The sequence below is a fragment of the Eleutherodactylus coqui genome, chromosome 8 (assembly GCF_035609145.1).
Source record: "Eleutherodactylus coqui strain aEleCoq1 chromosome 8, aEleCoq1.hap1, whole genome shotgun sequence".
Taxonomy (NCBI): Eukaryota; Metazoa; Chordata; class Amphibia; order Anura; family Eleutherodactylidae; genus Eleutherodactylus; species Eleutherodactylus coqui.
Window position 1 is genome coordinate 11,130,401 of NC_089844.1, and position 25,561 is coordinate 11,155,961.

At 45.2% G+C, this 25,561-nt stretch overlaps 1 protein-coding gene across 1 annotated transcript in view; it reads right to left on the bottom strand.

Moving 5' to 3' along the window:
- LRP1B (LDL receptor related protein 1B) overlaps nucleotides 1–25,561 on the bottom strand; it is a 1,872,788-nt gene that overhangs the window by 991,311 nt on the left and 855,916 nt on the right. Inside the window, exon 8 of the mRNA XM_066577770.1 lies at nucleotides 13,655–13,877. Coding sequence (XP_066433867.1) covers nucleotides 13,655–13,877 — 223 coding nt within the window. The remainder of the gene's footprint in view (nucleotides 1–13,654; nucleotides 13,878–25,561) is intronic.

A 25,561-nucleotide genomic window follows, 5' to 3' on the forward strand; every position in this document is an offset into this window, starting at 1 on the left:
AATTTTAATATTATTGTTTAATAATTAGAGAATGAAGCCAATAATTTGGGGAACGTCTGAATTTTTTGGGAAGGACAACTTTTAGAACTTAATGGTTTCCTTTTGGGAAAGAAGCTTCTGTGGCTGCCAACTGGAAAGCTTTACACATTGTGGGGATAGGATCTCCTGAAAGGTTTTGTAATAAGGCCATCTGGACCCGGTGAATTACTGACTGATAGGGAATTGATCTGATCAAGCACTTCTGCCACTGGAGTCGGAGGGCTAAGAGTTTCTCTCTGGGGCTTAGAGAGGGTGAGTTGCTTGTAATTGTGTAGAAAAAGTTGGACATGATGTGTTTCGCTCGGGAACACAAAAGGATCTTCTTTCAGGTTGCATAAGGCCAAGTAATAGGTCAGGCCAGGTGATTGTCTCGATCTTCGCTTTCTGAGGCAGCAATAGTAAAGATCTATTGGTTATAAACATGTTGATTCACGATCAGCTATTGTGAACATGTGAATGGAAGGAAGAGTCCTTCTTAGAGCTACGCATTGCTAGCCATACATCAAATAGTTCCTCTCTCTGCCATATATCACCCAAAGCCTGAGCAGGTCCATACGAGCAGGAGGTTGTGTGCATACTAGCATCTAAGACTGCATTAAATTACCACAAATAAGAAGTTTACCTTCTTTAACTTTGGGTAGAATGTGCAGACTTTATGGGTAAAGCTCCTCCGTTGTGTAATTGGAGTGTAGATTGAGCTTAGCATGTAGATTGGGTTGGTAATAGAGCAGACTATTATGACATATCTGCCTTGTGTGCCTATTGTCTCTTGGATACGTTGAAATGCGGTAGTGTACGAGTTATGTAGCGCTTCATGCATTCAGAGTTGAGTAAGATTGCTGTCTTACTATCATCCATCCTGTTTGGGATGTCTGGGGTATACGTTCTCAGGTGTTTCCAGGGTTTTAATGTTCCATAGTAACACCCTAGTAGGGCAGCTTATCAGTTAACGCTGAACTTGCTCATGAAGTTTTACGGTGCTCCATTCTCCATCAGCTGAGTTGGGTCTTTGGTAGGTAGGGAGATGTTTAAGTTCCATTGCTATAAAAAGTTAATCCCGTCTTTCGAAAATTTGATGACAAAGCTGGTGATGTTGTTAATCAGGAGACATACTGGAATTTCACACTGTTATCAAACCATATTGGTACCGATCTGATGACCTCGTTGCCAGGTGCCAAATTGGTAGATATGGAAGCCGTTGATGAGAAGATTTTGCTAGCAATTATCTATCAATCGCATGAAATCACTCCATGTTATGTCAAGACACTTCTCCATGAGAACTCAATGAATTCTACTTTATTATCAACATTACCAACTCTTATACAGAAAGAAGAGGGTGTAATCAAAAGCTACTTGGTACAAAGATTGGTGTTACATGGGTGACAGAGCTTATTGATCATAAGACTTATTGACATCTACCAAATAGTCTCAAAGCTCTTAAGGCTGGTCTAGACATGGAAATCACTGCAGTCAGGGTATTGTTATCGCATTATACACTATTTCTACAATAGTTGTGTGTCTTCTCTGTTAACATGGCTTAGTCTTATTTAACTTTTTTGTTCACTTCCTGTCTTAAATTCCTAGTTCCTGGCACTACAAAGCTTAGGTTTTAGTCTTCTATTTAAGGGCCAATAGTCCAATACAAGGTAAGAAACATACACGTATTGCATTCTGAAACTTAACACTTTATATTGCATAACAACACAAATATGGAATTTTCTGTTGCTCCTCAGTGGCATAGTAACAGCGAGTATCTGTCGCCTTTGTGCTAATGTAGATGCAGATAGATCTGTGTACAATGATTGACATGGCACAGGTAATGGGTTTGTTTTCCTTGTGGCCTCCAGCAATTTCTCTTTTATATGAAAAAAGTGAACCCATGCTCGGACATCTCTTGGTTTCTGGTCCGCCAGATGTTTGGGGCGAGGAAGTTTACGTGCCATATCACGTCTAAAGTCTTACAATGAACACTCCGGCAGCAGTGCTTCCATGGGGCTTAGTAGACATGGCATCAGTTCAGAGGCGGACGCACTTTCTGGAGTCCCTTGAAATGTTACATTGTTACTGCATGACCTCTCTTCCAGCCACTTTGGCTTTAAGTTGATCTACTTCCAATTCTCAGGTGTAATGCGCATCAATGAGGGAATTATGCAATGCTGTAAACTCTGCACTTTAGTTTCCATGTGGCTGATTTTACTTTTTACCTTGTTAATATCAGATTAAATGGGTTGGAGAAGCTGAGCAACGTGAGATTGCAGAGATATTTACAAAGCTTTCAGCATGACTTTCATGGTGGTATCAGTAACAGAGGTGACAAATACAGGGATTTTGTCAAAAATATCTGCCATCGGCAAAGGTGTAGTGTTAGTAGGTGATTGGTCACTCACTTTGGCACCGGGCTGTCCCTCCAGAGAGGCCATCTTCTTCCTTTGTTTTGCTGGACTAGCAGAATGAGAAGGGGCCGCCGCTGCCATGTAGCCAGAAGATGATGATGATGATGTTGCTGGAGACACCCGCCTAGTTTTTGCAGGACTACTCTGTGAACTGCGGGGTGCAGGAACAATTGGAAATGCATGGACTGGATGAAAAGCCTCGCTATTCGAAGGCATGAGGCTGTTCTCCTGCCTCTGTATGAATCCGTATGCTCCGGCGAGTGGTCTGCAGGCTCCAATACTGGTGAGCCACCCCTTGAGCTTCAGGCCATGCCATCTTGGTACAGCTCCAGCTATGGGAGAAATAGGAAACAATTCGCTTCTCCACCTTGGCAGACATCCACTGCCCCCCCCCGTCCACAGAATCCTGTGAGGCCCTCAGAACCTTAGATTTTACAGCTGTAAGGTCTCCTTTGGGCCCCGGTGGATTAGCTGCTCTCCCCCAGGCAGCGATTCATTCCAGCAGTCAAACCGCGCCCCGCTGTATTTATTTTCTGATGAAAGTCACCGTGCAGGATAAATAATCTGTTACGTTGATTGATTGGACTTTTATAGATGTTAAATATGTTTTGGGGCTGTTTTGTTTATATTTTTTGATAAATATGAGATAAGTGTTTTATCTTTTATTACATTTTATTTTTTCTAATAGTTTATAAAACTTTTTCTTTTACTCATTTTTTACTTTCCTTTTTTTTTTAATCACAGCAGGAACTTGAACTTGAAATTGTTTGATCACTCACACAGTATAATGCAATACTATAGTAATGCATTATACCGTGGAGACATGTCACTGGCATGTCTTGATAAGCAATCAATCCTTGCATCCCTGGGGTTCCTCAGAAGGCCCCAGGATGCTATAACAACCAAACAGCACCTTACGATTGCATAGTGGGTGAGGGGGTTGCTGCTCAGGAGCCTCGAACATCGATCAGGGCATTTAAATGCCGCTGTCAGCAGGCAATCCCACTCTACACAGACCCTGCATGCCCAGGACATAACTGTATACTCTGAGGCATGCAGGGGTTAAACAGTTTTCACTTTTTGTTTTTCTCAATTTCTCAACTCAAGGCTTGTAGAATTTGCACGGCTTTCACATAATCAGCATGAATCAATATGCACCCTAATTTGCACCACCTGAAACAAATACTTAAAATGTTTCCAGTACTTACGGCCGGTGAGATCATTTCCATTTTCGCTACAATGTTGCTGTGAACCTCGTTCCATGTTATTTTTATAAGCATGAAAATGAATTCCTTATTTACATGGGATCGGGCCCAGATTGAACTGCTGATTAATACATTCAGATCTTACTGAAATGGAGAACTGCCAATTTCCATTAAGATACATTTTACTGGAAGCCGTGTGAAGATTTGCTGGTGGGCGCTTTTTTTTAATAAAAAATTACTTTCTTTAAAAAAAAAAAGCACTTATAATGAAAAACATAAAAGATTCAGGAAATGTAAATGTAGCACGCTGCTTGTCAAAGGAAATCAAGTACCTAGAAGGAGCTGCCGTTTTACTGTAAACCCGTCCTGTGGTTCCATCTCAGGCAGATCTGTAAATAATGAGTTGTGGTGATTAGATGAACGGTCACCGGAGGCCCTACAAGTGGTTTCCCCCCCCCCCCCCCCCCCGGCCTATAAAAGGCTCTTGGAGGCTGCTTGTGTGTAGTGACCTCTTCTTCCGCTTGTAGAGCTTGTTGGCCACTAGACGCCTCTACGGAGTGGCATTGGCTTGTTTTCGGCAACAAATCCAGGTTTAGTTTGAGTCCTGACAACAGCCATGTTTGTGTCTGGAGATCTCGGGGTCTTCACTTCGATCTTGCCCTTGCTGTGGAGCGGCACACTGCTCCCACTGCTGTTTTGTTGGTCTGGGGCCATCACATACAACAGTTGGTCACCACTAGTAGTGGTACGAGGGACAATGACAGCTCAGCAAAATGTTCAGGACATCCTGCAGCCACATGTATTCGGCCGCACACACAAGCGGGTCACAGGAAGCCCCCACAACACCGTCACACTTCCGTGGCTGCCCAGTCGCCAGATTTATCAACAATAGAACATGAATGGGACCATTAGGGATGCCAACCCCGGCAGCCTACAAGTTTGCATTATCTAGAGGCTACAACAGGGTACTAGAGCCTCCATGTCCGCCCGTATCACATCTTGTATCCAAGCTAGAGGCGGTACAACAGGGTACTAGAGCCTCCATGCCCACACGTATCACATCTTGTATCCAAGCTGGAGGTGGTACAACAGGGTACTGGAGCCTCCATGCCCACCCATATCACATCTTGTATCGAAGCTAGAGGAGGTACGACAGGGCACTAGAGTCTCCATGCCGCCGTATCACATCTTGTATCCAAGCTAGAGGCGATACAGCAAGGTACTAGAGCCTCCATGCCTGCCCATATCACATCTTGTATCCAAGCTAGAGGTGGTACAACAGGGAACTAGAGCCTTCATGCCTGCCCATATCACATCTTGCATCCAAGCTAGAGGCGATACAGCAAGGTACTAGAGCCTTCATGCCCGCCCATATCACATCTTGTATCCAAACTATAGGCAGCCCAACAGGGTACTAAAACCTCCATGCCCGCCCTTATCACATCTTGTATTGAAGCTAGAGGCGGTACAACAGGCTACTACAGCCTCCATGCCCACCCGTATCACATCTTGTATCCAAGATAGAGGCAGTACAACAGGGTACTAGAGCCTCCACGCCCACCCGTATCACATCTTGTATCCAAGCTAGACGTGGTACAACAGGGTACTGGAGCCTCCATGCCCACACGTATCACATCTTGTATCCAAGCTGGAGGCGGTACAACAGGGTACTAGAGCTTCCATGCCCCCCGTATCACATCTTGTATCCAAGCTGGAGGTGGTACAACAGGGTACTAGAGCCTCCATGCCCTCCCGTATCACATCTTGTATCCAAGCTAGAGGTGATACAGCAAGGTACTAGAGCCTCCATGCCTGCCCATATCACATCTTGTATCCAAGCTAGAGGCGGTACAACAGGGTACTAGAGCCTCCATGCTTGCCCATATCACATCTTGTATCCAAGCTTGAGGCGGTACAACAGGGTACTAGAGCCTCCCTACAAGGGGTCGGTTTTCCACAATAAATGACCCTTTGGCTCTGATATTGTAATCATTTATATCAGCGTTTCAATCAGTGTCATTTCATTCCAACTCCTTCTAGGGGAGGGATTTTTTTGACAATGAGTGTATTTGCGGTTTCTCTCCTATTTCCTGCAGTGCGGATTATTTTGCATCACTGAAAAGATATTTCTAAACATATTTGTTGTTTGTTTATCAGCAGAAGTCAATTTGCCCCGATTTCTATCATTGAAATGCATGGGAGTGGAACGGTTGTCTTGTGTGTATTTCCTATTGACAAACACCATTGTTACAAAAGTCTGTCATTTCATTTATACTAATACACCCACTGATACGCCCACTGACGATGCCTCCAGTTCTATAACACGATTTTTAATGTTTTTCTCTTTTAGAATTCATATGATGTTATTTCTTTGATTTTTCACTAAAAGGATCTTCTGACAACAAGGCGATTCAAATGTGTCTGAGTAATAGAACCCACAGAAACCGTCTGTAATCTGTGCTGTTTGTATGTTTGCCTGGATATATAAAAATGAATGTTTGTAGTTTGTTCATAATGGATGCTGAAGCTCCTCTGTAGACTGAGGCACAAGTGCAGGCTCAGCTGCTGGCTGCTGTCCTCCTCATGGCCATGGCAGGCACAGGGGCGCTGTGTACGGCAATAACCCAACACATCTAAATATATTCTCTATATACGTACATCAGGAGCTTCGGAAGGTTTTATCCCGGCTTTTAGCTCTCTAGGACCGAGCGTACCCGACATATTCACAAAAATGAGAATAGAACTGTAAATATTAATTATACCAATTAAACCAATGGCGAGACATCACATTTCTTGACATAACAAGCCGGCCATTTTTTTTACTGTATCTTTACTGAATTTGATCATTCTCATAATTTAAAGAGGTTGTCCCGCACCAAAACGTTTTTTTTTTTTTTTTCAATAGCCCCCCCGTTCGGCGCGAAACAAACCCGATGCATGGGTTAAAAAAGAAAAACGGATAGTACTTACCCGAATCCCCGCGCTGCGGTGACTTCTTACTTACCTTGCGAAGATGGCCGCCGGGATCTTCACCCTCGGTGGACCGCAGGTCTTCTGTGCGGTCCATTGCCGATTCCAGCCTCCTGATTGGCTGGAATCGGCACACGTGACGGGGCGGAGCTACGAGGAGCTGCTCTCCGCCACGAGCGGCCCCATTCAGAAGGGAGAAGACCGGACTGCGCAAGCGCGTCTAATCGGGCGATTAGACGCTGAAGATTAGACGGCACCATGGAGACGAGGACGCCAGCAACGGAACAGGTAAGTGAATAACTTCTGTATGGCTCATAATTAATGCACGATGTACATTACAAAGTGCATTAATATGGCCATACAGAAGTGTATACCCCCACTTTGTTTCGCGGGACAACCCCTTTAAAACCCTTTCAGACCAGTCATGCCTCCAAAAAGGAACCCTGCACTCGGCCGAAATACTCCACTGGCAAAGTGTCAGCTCTGCCCAAGCTGATGGCATCTCTCAGTAGACCCAAGTCTATCTTTGCATTTGTGTTCAGATATTTTGTGAATATGTTGGGAACAGTAGGTCCTAGAGAGCTGAGATCCCGTCTGAAATCTTCCAAAGTGCCTAATCTACCAATGTGGCAAATCTGGTGTCACTCATTTGGTTAATGAAAACAAAGGTTTGGTCCGGTGTCGCCAGAAGAGCAAAATGTGATTGTTCCCAGCAAGAGAAACCAAGTAATCTTGTAGATATGAGACCTTTTAATGGCTAACAAAAATACATGATGTAATAGCGAGCTTGCGAACCTCTCGGGCTCTTCGTCAGGCTTAAAATACTAGATCTGAAGAGGCATGCATATTTATACACACTTATAACATACATACTTATGACAAGGCACAGATATGGATGGGATTGGTTCGCACTTAAAAGGAATTCTGCAACAGCAAATAAACTTTTTTTGTCTAGGCACTGATAGCGGAGTGAAAGTTTTATGGTCCCTAAATTACTGTTGGGGGGGGGAGGGGGGTCAGGCTAGAATTGCTACAAGAGGTACACAAACATTTTTAACTAAACACTGATAAGGGATTATAAATTTATGGTCCCTGAATTACTGTTGATGGGGGTCTTATCTGTATAATAAATGTCTCACACTTCCCATTCACGCATAAATCCTGGAGAATCATTTAATCCCGTATTCAGCGGGTCAAAGGTTGTTATCAATTTATATTCCCAAATTCTTCTGTGGTTTTGTGACTTGAAACCCCCCTTCAATATCAAAACTCTCATATCTCCTATGTCATGTCCATGGTTAGAGAAGTGCTCGGCCACAGGGAATTCTCTTTTTCTGTGTTCAATCGTGTGACGATGAGATCTCATCCTCGCTTTCATTCTTTGCCCTGTTTCTCCGACATAAAGACCCCCAACAGGACATTTACTGCACAGGATCAGGTACACAACATTGGACGAAGAACATGTGAATGTCCCTGGGATCTTATAGTCCTGCTGTGTGTTGGGGATCCGTATCCTGTCCGCAGTCAGTATATGTGAGCAGGTCTTACAGCTCCTTACATTACAGGGATAAGTTCCTTTTTGTGTGTCAGAGGGTAATGCACTCCTGATTTTAAAGTTCCACAAATTTGAAGGTTGCCTATAACATAGAAGGGGAGGTTCTGGGAATATGGTGTTCAGACGGTCATCCTTGTGCAGGGTATGGTGGAGTTTTCTTGCGGTTTTCCTTAGTACCTCTAGTTGTGGATTGTAGGTCACTACTAGAGGCACACGGTTGTTTCTTTCCTTCTCCTTGTATTGGGGTAGTTGATTTCTGGGTATCCCGGTGGCTCTGGTGATTCCTGGGTATCCTGGTGGCTCTGGTGATTTGGTCATCAGTTGAGGTGGGATGGTAGCCCTGATTTATAAATGCTCTTTTAAGATGGTACAAATGTTCCTCTCTGTCTGTTGGGTTGGAGCAGATCTGGTTATACCTCATGGCCTTGCTGTAAACAATGGACTTTTTGATGCGTTTAGGATGGAAACTGTCCCATCTGAGGTATGTAGGCCGATCAATCGGTTTTCGGTATAGGGATGTCTGTATTGAGTTGTTTGAACTCTTTATAGTGGTGTCCAAAAAGTTGATTTCTGTATGCGAGTAGCTTAATGTCAGGTTTATGGTGGGTGGAATGCATTGAATCTCTCATGGAATTTTATTAATTCTTGTTCGGTGTTGGTCCACATGATCATGATGTCATTAATGTAGCGGACGTAGGCCAATGGTTTGCTGGGGCAGGAGGCCAGAAAGTCACTCTCCAGTTTTACCATAAAAAGGTTGGCATATTGCGGTGCCATTTTACTGCCCATGCCAGTCCCAGTGAGTTGCAGGACTATGTCTTTGCCAAAGGAGAAATAATCGTGTGTGAGGATGAATCTTGTGAGTTGTGGCACTGTGTCAGAGGCGACCCCATTGGCCTCAAGGTGCACGTGGCAGGCAGTCAGTCCATCCTCGTGTGGGATGTTGGAATACAAGGATTCCACATCCATAATGGCCAGGATAGCACCAATGGGGAGGGGACCTACGGTTGACAGTTTGTTTAGTAGGTCCATGGTGTCTTGCAGGTAGCTGGTTGTGTTTCTCACCAGTGGTTTGAGGATGCCTTCCACCCATCCTGAGATTTCTTCAGAGAGGGTTCCCACATCTAAGATAATCGGCCTTCCTGGGTTGCCAGCTTTGTGTAGTTTTGGCCATGCATACACAACAAAAATGAATTCAAATATATATATGTGTGTGTGTGTGCACACAAAGAACAAACAGTTACATAAAATAGACCTGTGTGGGGTGGGGATAATTCTGCTAGCAACTTGTATAGTCTTGGATTACAGGGTGGTTATGGTGATATGTTTAGGTTGCTTTGGTTGTTTTTTCTTTATATATATAAATATGTATTTCATTCTATAATTTCTTTAACTTACTTTTCTACATAGATTTTGTAAACTTCTGTGTGCCCCACAATATCGTATAGCACCTCTGGGGGACATTCACTGTGTAATTATTTTTCTTATTTGCAGTTTTCCACTGTAACTGGGGAATCCATAAGAGCCCTAGTTACAGGCGAAAACATTTCCCCGTGGTGACAATAGTCACTAGCAGAGCCGAGTTGGGTTTGCTAAGACCCCACAGTTCTGCCATGCTGAGAGTTACTGGCGATCGCATGATCACTGGGTCCAATAGAGCAAACAGCACTGCTCCTCCCTCTGTTCATTGCAGAGCGCTTACCGAGGCTGGAAAAGAGAAGACAGCAGTGATCATTAATAGTGTTGAGTGAACCCAGCCAGTAGAATTCTGCTTTGGGTCGAACTTGGCTAAAAGTTCAGTTTGCCACAAATCCAAACCAAGCTTTTAGCAAAGTTAATCTCGAAACAGGGATCTCCTGGTTCAGTTCTCTCAACAGTAGTCCTGAACACTGGAGTATAGCACTCTCCATGTGCTAGACGGGGCTTTATGGATCTTGGGCAGTGTTGTACACTTGTTTTAGGGATCTTGGTGAACTTCCAGTTTGGCTCAAACGAATCAACAAACCAAACTTTTTGGCAAAGTTTTCTCATCACGCATTATAAGCCACTTCTACTGTATGTTTCTCAGACAGCCGAGCTCCCGACCTCCATCTATTAGATTGCAGGGGCTTTACACCCACATCATACATTTACAATGGTACGGGTTTAAAGATCAAGATCAACAACATACATGTACAGCGCTTGGTCAGAATCAGGTTCGAGGTGTTGTCCCAACCTAAAAAGTTATGCCCTTTCCACTAGATAGTTAGCTGATTGGTGGGGATTTGAATGTTAGGACTCCTAGTGATCACAAGAACAGGGGTAACAAAGGCCTCTGAATGAATGGAATGGTGCCTGAGTAGGCATGTTGCCATTCATTCATTTCAATGGGAGTACCAAAGACGAGAACAATTAAAGGGGTTGTCCCGCGGCAGCAAGTGGGTCTATACACTTCTGTATGGCCATATTAATGCACTTTGTAATGTACATTGTGCATTAATTATGAGCCATACAGAAGTTATAAAAAGTTTTATACTTACCTGCTCCGTTGCTAGCGTCCTCGTTCCCATGGAGCCGACTAATTTTCGCCCTCCGATGGCCAAATTAGCCGCGCTTGCGCAGTCCGGGTCTTCTGCTCTCTTCAATGGAGCCGCTCGTGCAGAATGCCGGCTCCGTGTAGCTCCGCCCCGTCACGTGCCGATTCCAGCCAATCAGGAGGCTGGAATCGGCAATGGACCGCACAGAAGAGCTGCGGTCCACGGAGGGAGCAGACCCCGGCGGCCATCTTCAGCAGGTAAGTATGAAGACGCCGGACCGCCGGGATTCAGGTAAGCGCTGAGCGGTTTGTTTTTTTAACCCCTGCATCGGGGTTGTCTCGCGCCGAACGGGGGGGGGGGGTTAAAAAAAAAAAAAAAACGTTTTGGTGCGGGACAACCCCTTTAAGGTATGCCGGCATTCCTCCTTCACCGACACATGCATTAATATATGGCTCTAATAGGGTAATAATAACATGATAGACGTCCTTTAACAACTATTACAATATGGTCCTTATTAGTGTTCTGGTTGTTGAGGAGTAAAATCTGGAAAAACACAAATCTGGAACGTTACAATGAAAAAATAAATATATAATATATATATGTATTTGTTAGTGTTTTGAATCCTTGCTACATGCGGGCTCCTTGGGTGGAACATTCTTAAAACAAACCAGGCATTTATCTAATTTCCTAAAGAAAACACGAAGCTCTCAGCGCCACGAGCCCTTGTTGGTATTTGTTTAACAGTATTTTCATAAATATCTAAGTAGCAAATAATGTAACACTTGTGCCCACATGAAACAGCTGCTAATTACTTCTCCTCATTTGTGTGACGCACACCACTGGCAGGCTTCTCTGTTTAGCTTTTTGGAAGAGATGGTAATAGGTTTTTAATTTCACGGCTATCCCTCAGGTTAAGACAATCACACAGAGATTACAGAATGATTATATTCTCTTCATATAAGTGAAACCTAAGCCCCATCCTTGTAAGTAGAGCGGTATGAGTCAATGCAGGTACCCGGAACTAGAGCAATGAGCCACTAAAGAATAGCAGCTGGGCAGGAGGGGACAGCAATGGGCTCTACTATTACCCCATTTGACCTCAATGACCTTGAACGTAAACGAGGACAAACAAGGGTTTTCCGATAAAGATAAGGGATGTATATTTGTTTTGTGGCATAATGATGCCTGACACTTGTCCCCGCATGTACTCACTCCATGCATAAACGATGAAAGGTGAGCTGAACGATGATTGCTCAGTGTAAACAGCAGCGGTCAGTACTGAATGGCCGCTGTGTTAGTGAATGGAGGGGGGCGGAGGAGAACAAGGAGTGCAATCTCCTCCAGCCGCCCTGCCCCCTGCTGGCCGCTATGTCAGAGAGACAGAGATACTCACTCCTGCGCAGCTGCTGGGGAGCGAGTAGGTGCAGGGACGAGGGGCGGGCCCGACATTCATCCCATGTAAATAGGGCTAAAAGGTGGCCATGAGCATTAGATGTATAGCAGCCGAACACGCTGATTACATGATGTCCGGTGAATTGCCTAATGATGGCAGAGGTCGGGGAAATGAGGATCAGGGAGTTGGACTCCAATCTTTTATACACCACTTTCAGAGATCTCTGTCAGGAACTTTCATCTCTCACTGTAGTCAGCACTTACAGAATACGTGTGTCAGGGGGGCGGTGAGGTAGCTATCATGCACACAAGTGTTTGGTCAACAGCGGTCTGCTGCATGCGAGCAGCCGAGGACTTTAATGACTAATAGCCGCTTATACAATTAATAAAATACATTTCCAGAGTTGTTCTCGAACCCCTTTTTCAGCGTGCGTCGTACATGGCTAAATGACACCTATAGGATTAAAGTGCCCCAAATGCCCCTGCACCCCTGTGATGAGAGTGAAGGGTGTAGTTTGCTCATCCTGGCATCCTGGGGCTTTGTAAAGGACTGCCCTAAATGTTTGACTACACAGATACGCCTGTGGTCTATAATAGTAGAAAACCAGGCAAAATGTGGTATAATGCAATACTATAATGCATTATACTGTATAAGCTGTCAGCCATTGGAAGTTCACGTCCCCCACTAAAAAGAGTAAACATAAGTCAACTAAAGGTTTTTTATTAATGTTTACAAAAATTACTAAATATGTAACACCCCTCCCTTTTCCCATTCGTCACATCAAGAAATAAAAAAAAATTGTATTGCTGAGTCAGCACAAGTCCAAGACATAAGAAGAAATCACATGATTTAAATCCCAAATGGTAAACGTCATCGGAAAAACAACGCAGTGCCAGAAACTTGTGGGTCCCTCCTTCTCCAAAAAGAATTAAATAAAAAGTCATCAAAAAGTCATATGTACCCCCAAATGGTGCCAATAAAAACAAGCAAGTCTTCACAAATCTGCATCGATGGATGAATGGACGGTATAGCAGTCAGAACGTGGCAACAGGCGCAACTCTGCAAGTGGTTGTTTTTGGGTTTTTTTAAGCCACATAAGAAACCACAATATAAATTCAGTATCACCGCAATCATGCTGAGCCGCGGAATAAAGTGCACGCCAACTGTACTGAACTGTGAACACCGTAACCCCCCCAAAGAAAAATGGCGCAATTGTGCTCCATTAACATTTCGCCCCAATCAGACATTTTTCAGCGTTTTCCATTCCAGTATACGGTGCGCTAAATGTTACCATTGGGAAATACAACTCGCCCCACAAAAACAGCTGCGACACGGGAAGCAAAGAGAAGTAATGATTGTCTAAATGTTAGGATGGAAAGATGAAACTGATAAAGCAAAAAAAGGTAAAAAGGGCAAAAAAGGCAAAAAGAGCCGCAGCAGGAAGGAGTTAAAGGGTCTTCATTGCCATATGACACTGAGCCTGCAGTTATTTAACCTCCTCTCATAATGTATAGGGCCCGCTCTCATAGACACAACTTTAGGAGTAAGGCTTTATTTCTCCTGCTGTCCACGGACGGCCTCACCTCTTGCCCATGTAATATTATGTGCCGGTTTCTTCCTTCATAATCGGCTACTTCGATGGAGTCCAGGTAAATATCTGCCCAGTACACCAGTCTGTTCACCAGGTCCAATGTGATGGCGATTGGCTGCTCAATCTTGGAAACAACGATTCTTGTTCTGTTCCCGCCATCCAAATCACAGCGTTCCACTTTAGCCACGTTGCCGTAGTCAGTGAAGAACAGCTTCCTGCGGGAAGAAAAGCATCAGACTTTAACACTTTTTCTTATGAACTAAATGACTTTATTTAACATCCTGCCGATACTGGAGAACAGAAGCCGCAGTTCAATCATTGGAATTCCTATAGCCTCACTGATAATACAAAGAGCTCCATAAGCTACCTGTTGCCCACTGACACATAGAGGGCGAGTAAAGCATTTTTTGAACTTAAAGGGGTTGTCCCGCGCCAAAACGGGTTTTTTTTTTTTTTTCAATAGCCCCCCGTTCGGCGCGAGACAAACCCGATGCAGGGGTTTAAAAAAACAAACGCATAGTACTTACCCGAATCCCCGCGCTCCGGTGACTTCTTACTTACCTTGCGAAGATGGCCGCCGGGATCTTCACCCACGGTGGACCGCAGGTCTTCTCCCATGGTGCACCGTGGGCTCTGTGCGTTCCATTGCCGATTCCAGCCTCCTGATTGGCTGGAATCGGCACACGTGACGGGGCGGAGCTACGAGGAGCAGCTCTTCAGCACGAACGGCCCCATTCAGAAGGGAGAAGACCGGACTGCGCAAGCGCGTCTAATCGGGCGATTAGACGCTGAAGAAACATATACGTGCATCCAGTTCAGTCTGTTACCCTGCAGTGTTGATCCAGAAGAAGTAAAAAAAAAAAATCTATATGATGGAAGCCAATTTTCCTAATCTTCCTTCTCGACTCCAAATCTGCACCCACATGATTACATATATTATAAATACATCGTATACATATATAAACGTATATATATATATAGTTATTTATTTTAAAGAGGCAGTTATACTATATACAGAATGTATGAGATCAGTTACTCCCTTCCAGAATCTTGTTGACCATGGGCATGTCCACATCACATGAAGGAGATCTTTATCACTTCGATGAAGACCAAATACTTGGTGGAAACGTCGCTGACTTGTTTAAGACTATGGAGGAATAAAACTTTTTTCATCTAAAACCTGCATCTTTCTGCTGTCACACAATCCCTACCTTGGATGACTGTCTTTGGGTTTGCAGTCCGGACTCTATCTGTGTGGCAAGCACCCTGGACTAAAGACCTCCTCACAGTGCTCTGTGACACCCGCGTCCAGGAAACTACAGTGCGTTCGCTTTGGCCTCCCTCATTTTGCTGACAGCGCGCAGTGGTTCAACAGTGAGGGGGGTTCCGCCTTCTGGCCCGCCGCCACCGCTAAAAAGCACTTTCTCCTGGGGGTGCCCGGCTGCAGTGCCACCAGCCGCTGTATGCCTTTCCTATTCTTTTTTAGTGACCTTGCAGGACCTGCAGGCGAACACGCTGTGCATCCAATCAGCTTCAGGGGGTGTCACCCCCCCTGTCAACCTGGGCTCCACCAGGAATTCCTGGTGGTGTCAAGATACAATAATACCCCTCCTCACCTTGGTGTTTTTTTCGTTTTCAAGTGCTGCTGACTATCTTTGTTTGCTTCTACCAGTATCTGTGATATACGTCTTATGCCCTTCAATCTCCATCTGTGAAAACCTTCTAATTTTGACAACTCAGATAAACACTGGGTCCCAAATGGATGGTACTTATGTACAGCCGTGGATACCAAATGCATTTCTTACTTTCCACCATACGTATCATACACAGTGTAGCGGGTCTTTTACAGCATAGCTTACATTTATTTGCCTCTGAAGCTTCAAGTAACTGATCTGTTGACAGGAAGTGTCCCAGTTTAGCCTTAGAGGAATCTGAATGAGGCATTTCCCATCCTTCCTAATCCTGTAGTTGGGCTACATATAATGTAGTTGGCTGCCATATGACACATTTTTGGATGTGGTACTGCAAACCCCCTTTCCAGTATATTCTGTTGCAGAGTCCAGAGATTTAATCCACTTACTGCCCTTATGTCCTATCAAATCACAAAACAAACTGTCAACCCGATGCGGAACAGCTTGTGATATTCATGCAGTGGAGCTGAGTAATACTTATAACTAGTGATGAGCAAGCATTGCCCTTAGCGAGTACCTGCCCGCTTGAGAGAAAAGGTTTGGCTGCCGGTGTGCGTGACAGGTGAGTTGCGGCAGTGAGCAGGGGGAGCGGGGGGGGGGGGGGGGGAGAGAGAGATCTCCCCTCCGTTCCTCCCTGCTCTCCCCCACCGCTCCCTGCCTGCCGCCAGCAGCCGAACCTTTTCTCTCGAGCGGGCAGGTACTCGCTAAGATCGAGTAATTGCCCTTAGCGAGTATGCCCGCTCATCACTACTGATAACAATCCGCGCATCCAGTCCATTTTACTAACACGCCCGGCACTGAGATTGTAAGTTTACACCAGGCAACTAATTGTTTCTTACATTTAAGTAACAGTTCTATATTTAATCGCTCGTAGACGAGCCGGGATGTGGACACATGTATGTCTAAGTATGGGATGATATCAGTGCAGCTCCATGGGATCTTCTCTTGATTCAGTTCTGCATCCTCTTTATCTACAGTTCCAACTTAGACCAAGATACACCTAGATGACACAGAATATGACACAAACCTCATATGATATTTCGTCCCTTTGCAGCACACAACATACGTGTTCCATGTTGTCCTCACTGTATACTTGGAGTTAGTGGCTTTCTGTGTGGCCCAATGATCAGACACCAATGCTCCTAGGAATGTTCATTTGCCCAACTAACAGGCCATTTGAAGGTACTGTTGATCACCCAATTAACAAGACACTCATTCATCAGGTGATCAAATTTTCAGTGCGGCAGCAAAAATTATTGTTAATGGCAGCACATCTTTTTATGTAAATGGGGGTTGTGCTGTCGACAATAATAAAACTCTATGGAGAACGAACAATCATACGGATGATCATCCATACCCATCACTGTATCTGGTAGACAAGCATGGATCTCGTTGATTGGAACTTTTCATCAGGACGATACTATAAATGTAAAAGGGCCCATCATTATGGACAGCAAACATAAAATTCTCCAATACCTCCAAAGATGCCTTGGAATCCACAAACAATATATATTACCATGGAAAGTGGCCTATGACTGTAGAGCTCAGGCTTCGCCATAGCTGCACTGCAGAGGTGTAGATCTTATATAACATGGTACACAGTTAAATGACTACTTGGCCCTATAATTTGTGGTCTCAGCACTGGCGTAACTATAGGGGATGCAGGAGCCTTAGGGGCCCATAAGGGTTCTACTCTCCATATAGGGAGCCCAGTACTATGAATAAAGCATTATAGTTGGGGCCCTGTTACAGGTTTCGTATTGGGGGCCAGGAACTTTAAGTTACACATCTGCGTTAAGGGGTTAAGAGAAGTTAGGGGGCCCCAGGATAAAAGTTTGCACCAGGCCTGTGAGCCTTTAGCTACGCCCCTGGGTTTTGGTGATTCCATCAAACTTGGACTGGCTTCCTCCATTCCAGAGTGGTTCTTCCAAAGTTGTTTCTGACTTACTATGTCAATTCCTTCAGGATTCTGCAGTAGGTTGGATCCTCAGAAAAGATACACACCTCCATGTTCCCTTCAACAACTTCTAATTTGGAAGATAACTAGGCTAATGACATGGAAATTAGCTAATTGCATATGCATTAGATACACTCTCAGAAGTCAGTCTTTAATGTGTTTTGTTGCCCATCTGTGCATTACATAACATTATAAAGAACTGTTAGAAGGAATTGTACGGCGCTCGTATGAAACAAAGAAGATTGATTGTTTCCAACCTTCAGTACTTAAGAGGTTTTACAAAGCGGTGCATTAGCAATACTTAAACCAGTAAAACCCCGGCTCACCCATATCTCAAAGAACATATTGTTGTTCTTAGCGGATTATACAATCTGTAAATGGCCTCCATGGATTCAAAACTTTACACATTGCTATAAACGGTACAATACAATCTGAACACAACTGAAGTGATCAGTGGAGGCAAATCTGAGCCTCAAAAACGGAACCTCCATCAGAACGTACTGCGGTTTGTGATCAATAAGCGGTAGGTTACATAACAGTAAGTAACATAGTAACATAATAAGACAGTAACAGAAGGTATTAGTGTATCTTGACTCCACCAGGAAGCACTGGTGGAGTCAATTTTGACAGGGGGGTTACGCCTCCTGTACGTGATAGGCTGCCGAGCTTGATAGAATTTAGGTCCTGGCAGCCCACAAAAGATTGCTGCAGATACTATACAGCGTCCCCCGCGCATATTAGCCTTTTACTCCCCACTTCTACATGAGCCAACCTAAACAACCAACCACCGTGAATCAACCAACTCAAATAACCAATCCCTGTGAATCAGCCAACTCAAATAACCAATCACAGGGAATGAGTAAATCCAAACAACCAATCAGGTTGCGAATGATGCGGATTTGGGGAGTAATATAGATACATGCCAGTAATATAGATACATGCCAGCGTCCCCCGCTGCAGGCAGCCAGCCGCAGCTGCAAGGTATTTAGCCGCTGACCAGCCACAATGCGTTGTACAAAAATCATACGGCTCCTTCCCCGCCACTGGCCGATTCACCGCACAGGGGGGCCATCAGCAGGACACCACAGCGGTGTGAAGTGGCTTCCCTGCCGATGCTGCAGCACGGAGGCCACAGCGGCCTGGGGCAGTGACTAAATGGCGCTGGCGGCAGAGATGAGCCTTGGCTCACCAGAGGTTCCTGTGACATCTGTTAGTCCACTGCTTGAGAAGCACATCGGAAAGGCCCTTCCCCACCTGCACAACCCCCCTCTGTGTTCAAGCGCAGAGCAGGGTCGGCATCAGGGAGTGCAGAGCAAGGTGAGGCGGCTTTGAGGGCGCCGGCGTCCCCTTTCCCTCTCCACCTCCTCCACCGCCATAAGACTTTTGTAGAAGGCACTCGGCAGCACAGAGAACACAGCGGGAAGGCTACACGGCAGAACACCAGGGAGCCCAAAAAAGCAGGGCCGGGGGACAGGCTGCTAACTGCGGTGCAGCACAGGGAGACCTAACAGCATCTTGTAGGACCTTCAGATCTTGATCCAATCGGTAGCTAGGGGTGTGACAAGGGGCGTTATCCCTGTCAGTCCTCTAGCTTCTGCTGGCGTCAAGATACACTAATACCGTAACAGAGTAACATCCATCCAGTTCAGCCTATCATCCTGCAATGCTGATCCAGCAGATCCCTGATCTACAGCTAATTGCTCTCAGTTCCCTCCCTCCATGACGCAGCCTTTTTCCCCCCTTTTTTCCATTTTATTTTTTTTCTATTCAAAAAAAACTTTTTATTTTATTTTTCATGCATCATTGGAGAATATGGAGAATATAAGAAATCTATAGCAGAGATAACACGCTGGCCTGGTGACCCCCTAACACTAATTCAGAGACCATAAAACTTTCACATCCTTATCAGTGGACTAATTAAGTATTTACTCCTCTGTTCATGCTCTTCTGGGATTGTTTTAAGTGGAAATTAATCCCCCCATGTCTGTGCCCTTTCATATGTGCGTGTGTATATATGTATGCTTCTATTCCGGAGGGCCTCAACTCAGCCAATCAGAGCCAGCGCTCATTGAACTAATCACAGCCATTCAATGAATGGCGTACATATCACAAAACCCGCAAGGTTTTTGACTTCCAATGCCGCATGCTACAAAACATCGCAAATGTGAAAGAACCTATAGGAAAGCTTGAGCTTCACATACATGCGATTCGTAGTATTGTCGCAACGCGAGAAAATCGTGCGCCTTTGTCGCCCATGTGAACAAAGACTTAAGTTGTCACTCTGGCTTCTTATCCTGTGTAAATGCTCCCCGCTCAGCACTACTCATAGGAGGAGAAGCGCTGGGAGAGAAGTGGATGAGAAGTGCGCAAGACGGCGGCAAGACTTTCAGTTTAAATGCTCTGCATGAGTGCTGATGACCTTAGCGGTGACATCAGAATTGGTGCAGTCATTTAAAAGACGGACGGCCCATGTAAAATGGCCTTAAACCTGAGGAGAACAATAAGTAGGTTGGAAAGCTCGCTGTAACAGTATGCATGTTTGTTGGCCATTAAAAGGTATCATATCTACAAGGTTACTTGGATGCTCTTGCTGGGAACACTCACATGTACCGTATAATAAATGGTTAACAGCCATTATCAGCATTATCTCTGACTGCGGCTGTTGTGGGTGGGTGTCAGCTCCGTACAATGACTTCTGACAAGCACTGTACATTGGTGGCGCGTACCGGGAAGGGGTTAAAGGGGTTGTCCCGCGAAAGCAAGTTGGGGTATACACTTCTGTATGGCCATATTAATGCACTTTGTAATATACATCCTGCATTAATTATGAGCCATACAGAAGTTATTCACTTACCTGTTCCGTTGCTGGCGTCCCCGTCTCCATTGTGCCGTCTAATTTTCAGCATCTAATCGCCGGATTAGACGCGCTTGCACAGTCCGGTCTTCTCTGTGTTGAATGGGGCGCTCGTGCCGGAGAGCGGCTCCTCGTAGCTCCACCCCGTCACGTGCCGATTCCAGCCAATCAGAAGGCTGGAATCGGCAATGGACCGCACAGAAGACCTGCGGTCCACCGAGGGTGAAGATCCCGGCGGCCATCTTCACCAGGTAAGTAAGAAGTCACCGGAGCGCGGGGATTCAGGTAAGCACTGTCCGGTTTTCTCGTTTAACCCCTGCATCGGGTTTGTCTCGCGCCGAACGGGGGGGCTATTGAAAAAAACCCCAAAAAAACCCCGTTTCGGCGCGGGACAACCCCTTTAAGTAAAAATAAAAAAATGAGTTCCTGACCAGAAGTTTGCCAAACAGCGACCACCGGTACATAGGACACAGCACATCGCCCTGCTGAGGGGTTTTGAACATTTTGCAACGCCAGTAGCCAGAACAACTTTCCCACATTACAAATAACAAAGACCTAATAACCCCCCATCCCCCTCTAACCCCCCGGACCCCAGCAAACACTGCCCATTAACCTGCTATTGAAAAGCATTTTTCCCTGTCCATGAGCGGAAAAAAATTATGGTTTTCTGCTCATGGAGGGAGAATCGCAGCATGTTATATTTCAGCACGGATTCTATTGAAGTCAATGGAAGCCATCCTGATCTGTGGCCCTTCCGCAATCATCACTGAGGAAAGGTCGCGGAATCCGCGTCATCGCCTAGTGACGTCGTGGCATAATCTGCACCGTGCATGTGCGCCGGCCGGCACATCCGCAGCCCAGATTATGAAGAATTCGGACAGGTACGCGGGGGCACCGGCTGGGCGCAGGATCTGACCCGGTCGTGTGCAGATCGGCCTTACACACCTGGAAAAGTAAGTGCACCCCTAGAAGCTATGTATTTCCTGAAAGCAGACGGCCTGCTGATTGCAAGTGTTTAATAGGTTGTTGATGTCCATCTTTATGGAACTTTGTGCCAAATAACAATCATTTTAAAAAAATGCATTAACATAAAACTCACATCTAATTCGCCTCCAGATTCTGCGCCACGTACCGCCCATAACATGGTAATGAAAAATGCTTTTTCCTCCACACGAAACTAATTATGATTTTCTGCTCGTGCAGGAAGAATTGCAGCATGTTCTATTTGTGTGCGGATTGAAGTCAATGTAAGCCATCCAATCCGCGGCCCTTCCGCAATGAGATTGCGGATTCCGCGTCTTCGCCAGGCCAGGACGCAGGAAAAGGTTTAAAAAGAACAAACAATCTGTACTGCACATGTCTGACAGCTCGCCGTGCGGACCATTTGCAGTATAGAGAAGAGAAAAAGCAAGCAGGTGCGCGCGGACGCCGCGGCTGCCAGGGCCGGATTCCACTGAGGTTGTATTGCATCAATTTCAAACTAATTAAAAAAGCCATAATGAAGTCTTTAACTGCAACCCAGCCTGAGATATAGGCGGGGCTCACACGACCGTGTCACTACAACATATTCCGCGAACGGGTTTTGCATGTGGTATACTCTACCAATCTGTCATAGGCTTCCATGTTGCCGCTCACACAAATTGCATGAACTACTTGTACAGGAAGCATCGCAGCGCGTTCTATCTGGATGCATATTACGTGCGCACACATGCCAAGATAGTACATGGCAATGGGCGGCCGCAGCAAGGATGCAATGTCATTCCGCAGTTTCTGGCCGTGTGAGCCGGGCCCCAGGCTGTAGAGTCAGGAGGGAAGGCTGCAGTGAGGGCCACTGATGTATGCAACTCCCACTGCTAATGCCTATATCTCCTAGCAGCTGCACAGTGGAAACAACACAGATGCCGGACCCCAGTGCAGCCAGATGGACCATATTCATTGGGGTCCGTCCAGCTTCCGTCATACTCTCTTCTATTCTGCTGAAGTTATGCCAGAGGCTTCGAACACAGCGCACGGCCCAGATGGGAACATAACTGTAATAGTGTCAGATTGTAAAGTGCAATGAGGGGAATCTGTCAGCAGCGGAATCTCTGACACCAGTTTTCTGCCACTTTTTGCTTCTCCTGTTCAAAATGTGACAAATTTATTAAATGTTAATACATTTTCTACATCTTTAAAGGTAACCTGTCACCATTTTTACACCTATTACCCCTTAGTGACGTGGCCTGTTGAGTTAGACATCCCACAATCAGGGCGTAATACTTATGTCCTGTGGTATTATGGGGTTAACCCCGCTATACCATTTAAACAGTGATGTAATGGGTAGTTACATAGTTAATTTATTAACCATCCTGTGCCGAGCATATCTGTAAAATCAGTTATCGATGATCAATCCAGTGGGTGTTCCGGATCGTCTTGGGAGGCCTGACTACCTCCCCAACCCCACCCAATTCTGTGCTAGGGATGTTCCCTCATCCTCACTGCTGCGATCTACATCTCGTACATGCGCAGTATGAGTACAAGTCTAACTGCACACACACTCATCACGTTGCTTGCAGCACTGGCGTGAGGTGTAGACCATGGTGTCGAAGACATGGTAGAGTGAGGCAATATTTGGGGAGGTACACAGACTTACTTAGATAGCCCAAGCAGGCCCACCATGAATGGTTTAGCACGTCCACTGGACCAATCACTGGTAATTTGTATGTGGCACAAGAAAAGCTAAAATCCTTGATTTTACAGGTATGCTCGCACAGGATGATTAAAAAAAGTATCTATGTAAATGCCTGTTACATCAGTGTTTAAAGGGTACAGGGGGATTAATAGGTAAAAATGTGGTGACAGGTTCCCTTTAAACTTGTCTAGAGATGAAGAGTCACTTTGTTCGCTCCCCACTAGAGATGAGCGAACCTACTCGGCCACGCCCCTTTTCACCCGAGCACCGAGATTTTCGAGTACTTCCGTACTCGGGCGAAAAGATTCGGGGGGCACCGTTGGTGAGTGGGGGGTTGCAGCGGGGAGTGGGGGGGAGAGGGAGTGAGAGAGGGCTTCCCCCTGTTCCCCGCTGCTACCCCCCGCTCCGCCACGCCTCCCCCCGCCCCCTGGCGCCCCCTGAATCTTTTCACCCGAGTACGGAAGTACTCGAAAATCGCGGTGCTCAATCGAGTAATTACTCGAAACGAGTATATTCGTTCATCTCTACTCCCCACCTACTGGAATGAGATTGCAAAAACTGTTGCAACTCATTAAAAAAGTTGCAACTCCTGAATGTTTCTAAAGCCCTTCCTCCCCTCAAACCCTGTCACTTTCTAGACAGTTCTAAAACGTGAAGTGAGAGGCGGAACATCTGTTCTTCTTACACAAATTAATGGTAAATTTTTTTAATTAATTTCTGCCCCAAAAAGGCACAACCTCCCCCAGACTTCTGGTGCGGCAGCCGTGGTAATGCGCTCGTGTTGTCTCCCTCTAGATCAGACGCTTCACACATTGACTTCTAAGGAAATGATCAGCATTTAACGTTTTCTTTCTCTACAAACTAGGTGACCGCGATCCGTGCGGCTGAATCCCGCTCAGCGCTGACCTTCAGTAGAAGACTCTGCAGCCACATATTTAGCTGTCATCGAATCCTTGAGGTGCGCCAATTATTACCAACTAATGACGGTGGCGATTGTAAACGATGGAGAAATAATGACAAATCTTCTTTCCTAAAACAGATTGTTATTTTTTTGGGTGATACACAACCTTGATGCGTATTACCTAAATGTGCAGATCTCCTCATTCTCCGCTCGCCGTAATTGCAGAGTATATTTCTTTCACATCCGAAATAAAATGATTAAAGCTTTGAGAGTAATCCTGCAAACTGCTTCGCTCAACAGTTATCACATTCATCCTTGGTTAATTTGGCACTCTGTCTAAATACATGAAATGCACTTCAAGTTAAGCTGCATAATCAGCTTGAGATATTTGTTTTTTTTGCAGAAACTCTAAGCGTTTAGCTTTTTTTTTTCTTCTAAAAAAGTACTTTTTTACTCTTTCCTTACTCATTTACATAACCGTCGTGGCACGTGCCAGCTTTACCTTGGTTTTGACAATTCTGACCAAACACAACAGTTTAAAGTGTACCTGAGTTTTCAACCAGTTTGCTAATAGACACCGGCTTTCCCTCATTTGCTGCTGTTTGCACCTTTTTTCAAGTCTCTGACTTTCAGGTGGCCTTTCCCATTTTTCTTCTGTCCTGCTGTTTGTGCAGTGACCGAGGAGCGGGCCGCGGCATAGTAGACAGCGGGGTAGAGTCTGGGTCTTGTCATGGTGGCTCTACTGTCTCCCACCTGGAGGGTAACCGGTGACACGTCCGAGGGCCGAGGGCAGGTTAATGAAGAAAACTACTTCTCTTCCATGAAAAAAGTACAACAAAAGGAAAAATAAAAAAGCTATGGCTCTTGGAATGCAATGGTGAAAAAAAGGCTGAACATAGACTCTTAAAGAGTTTTTAAAAAATCGGTAATCACTTTTTGTTAGAAGAATCCCCGCAATGCTAACTATAGGGTATTCCGTTGCTGAAACCTTCAGCAATAAGGTGTGATCTTCAAGGAAGTGTGGAAGATAGTGACCAATTGCTCTACAGCACCACCACAGGGGAAATGAAGCAGTACATGATGCCCATTGACATCAATGAGCGGTTCAGGTAATCTACAGAAATGCTGAGTCCTCCAGAGAAGTAGACACTCTTTCCTCCAGGTCATTGATGGAGATGCTATACAGGACTTCCCAATATTAACTCATTCTGCCTGCCTAAGTTGTCTTAAAGAGATTCCTTCCTAAATACTAAGAACAGGCAGGAATAAATCTTCCAGGAGTATTCTGAGGTCAGTCACTCCAGAAAGTGATTGTCAGATAGGACTGTGATTGTGCGTGGATAGAAGGACTATTTCAGGCTGTGTTATATCGCTCGTAAATTAGCGGCACGTAAGTCGCCGTGGACTTTAAGTCTCTCCACACAATTTCAGATTAGCATAGCGGCGACATTCTTATCTCAGACGCGCAGTTAATTTATGCACACATCCTGCTTTATATAAATTGACCATGAACAATTCTCATTCACCTTGATAGAAATGCTAAGATTGGAATTAGGTGGAAGAACGCGGGGAAAGAGACGAAGCTTCATAAATTACTCAATGGACCTAAAATAAGAGTATTTGTGCTGTAAAAGGTTATGGGATTTTTCCCTCGCTGTTGCTCTGATGTTCGGCTCACAAGCGAGTGTTTTGCTCTCCTGTTGTAAGTGCGTCAGGCGTTTTGGGCACGCTCTCCAATCAGATATATGAAGTTAATGGATGTATTACTTCATCGCCCCGTTTGGGTTTTCCGATGTCATCGTGGTCTTTTCTAGCTTGGGTGTTT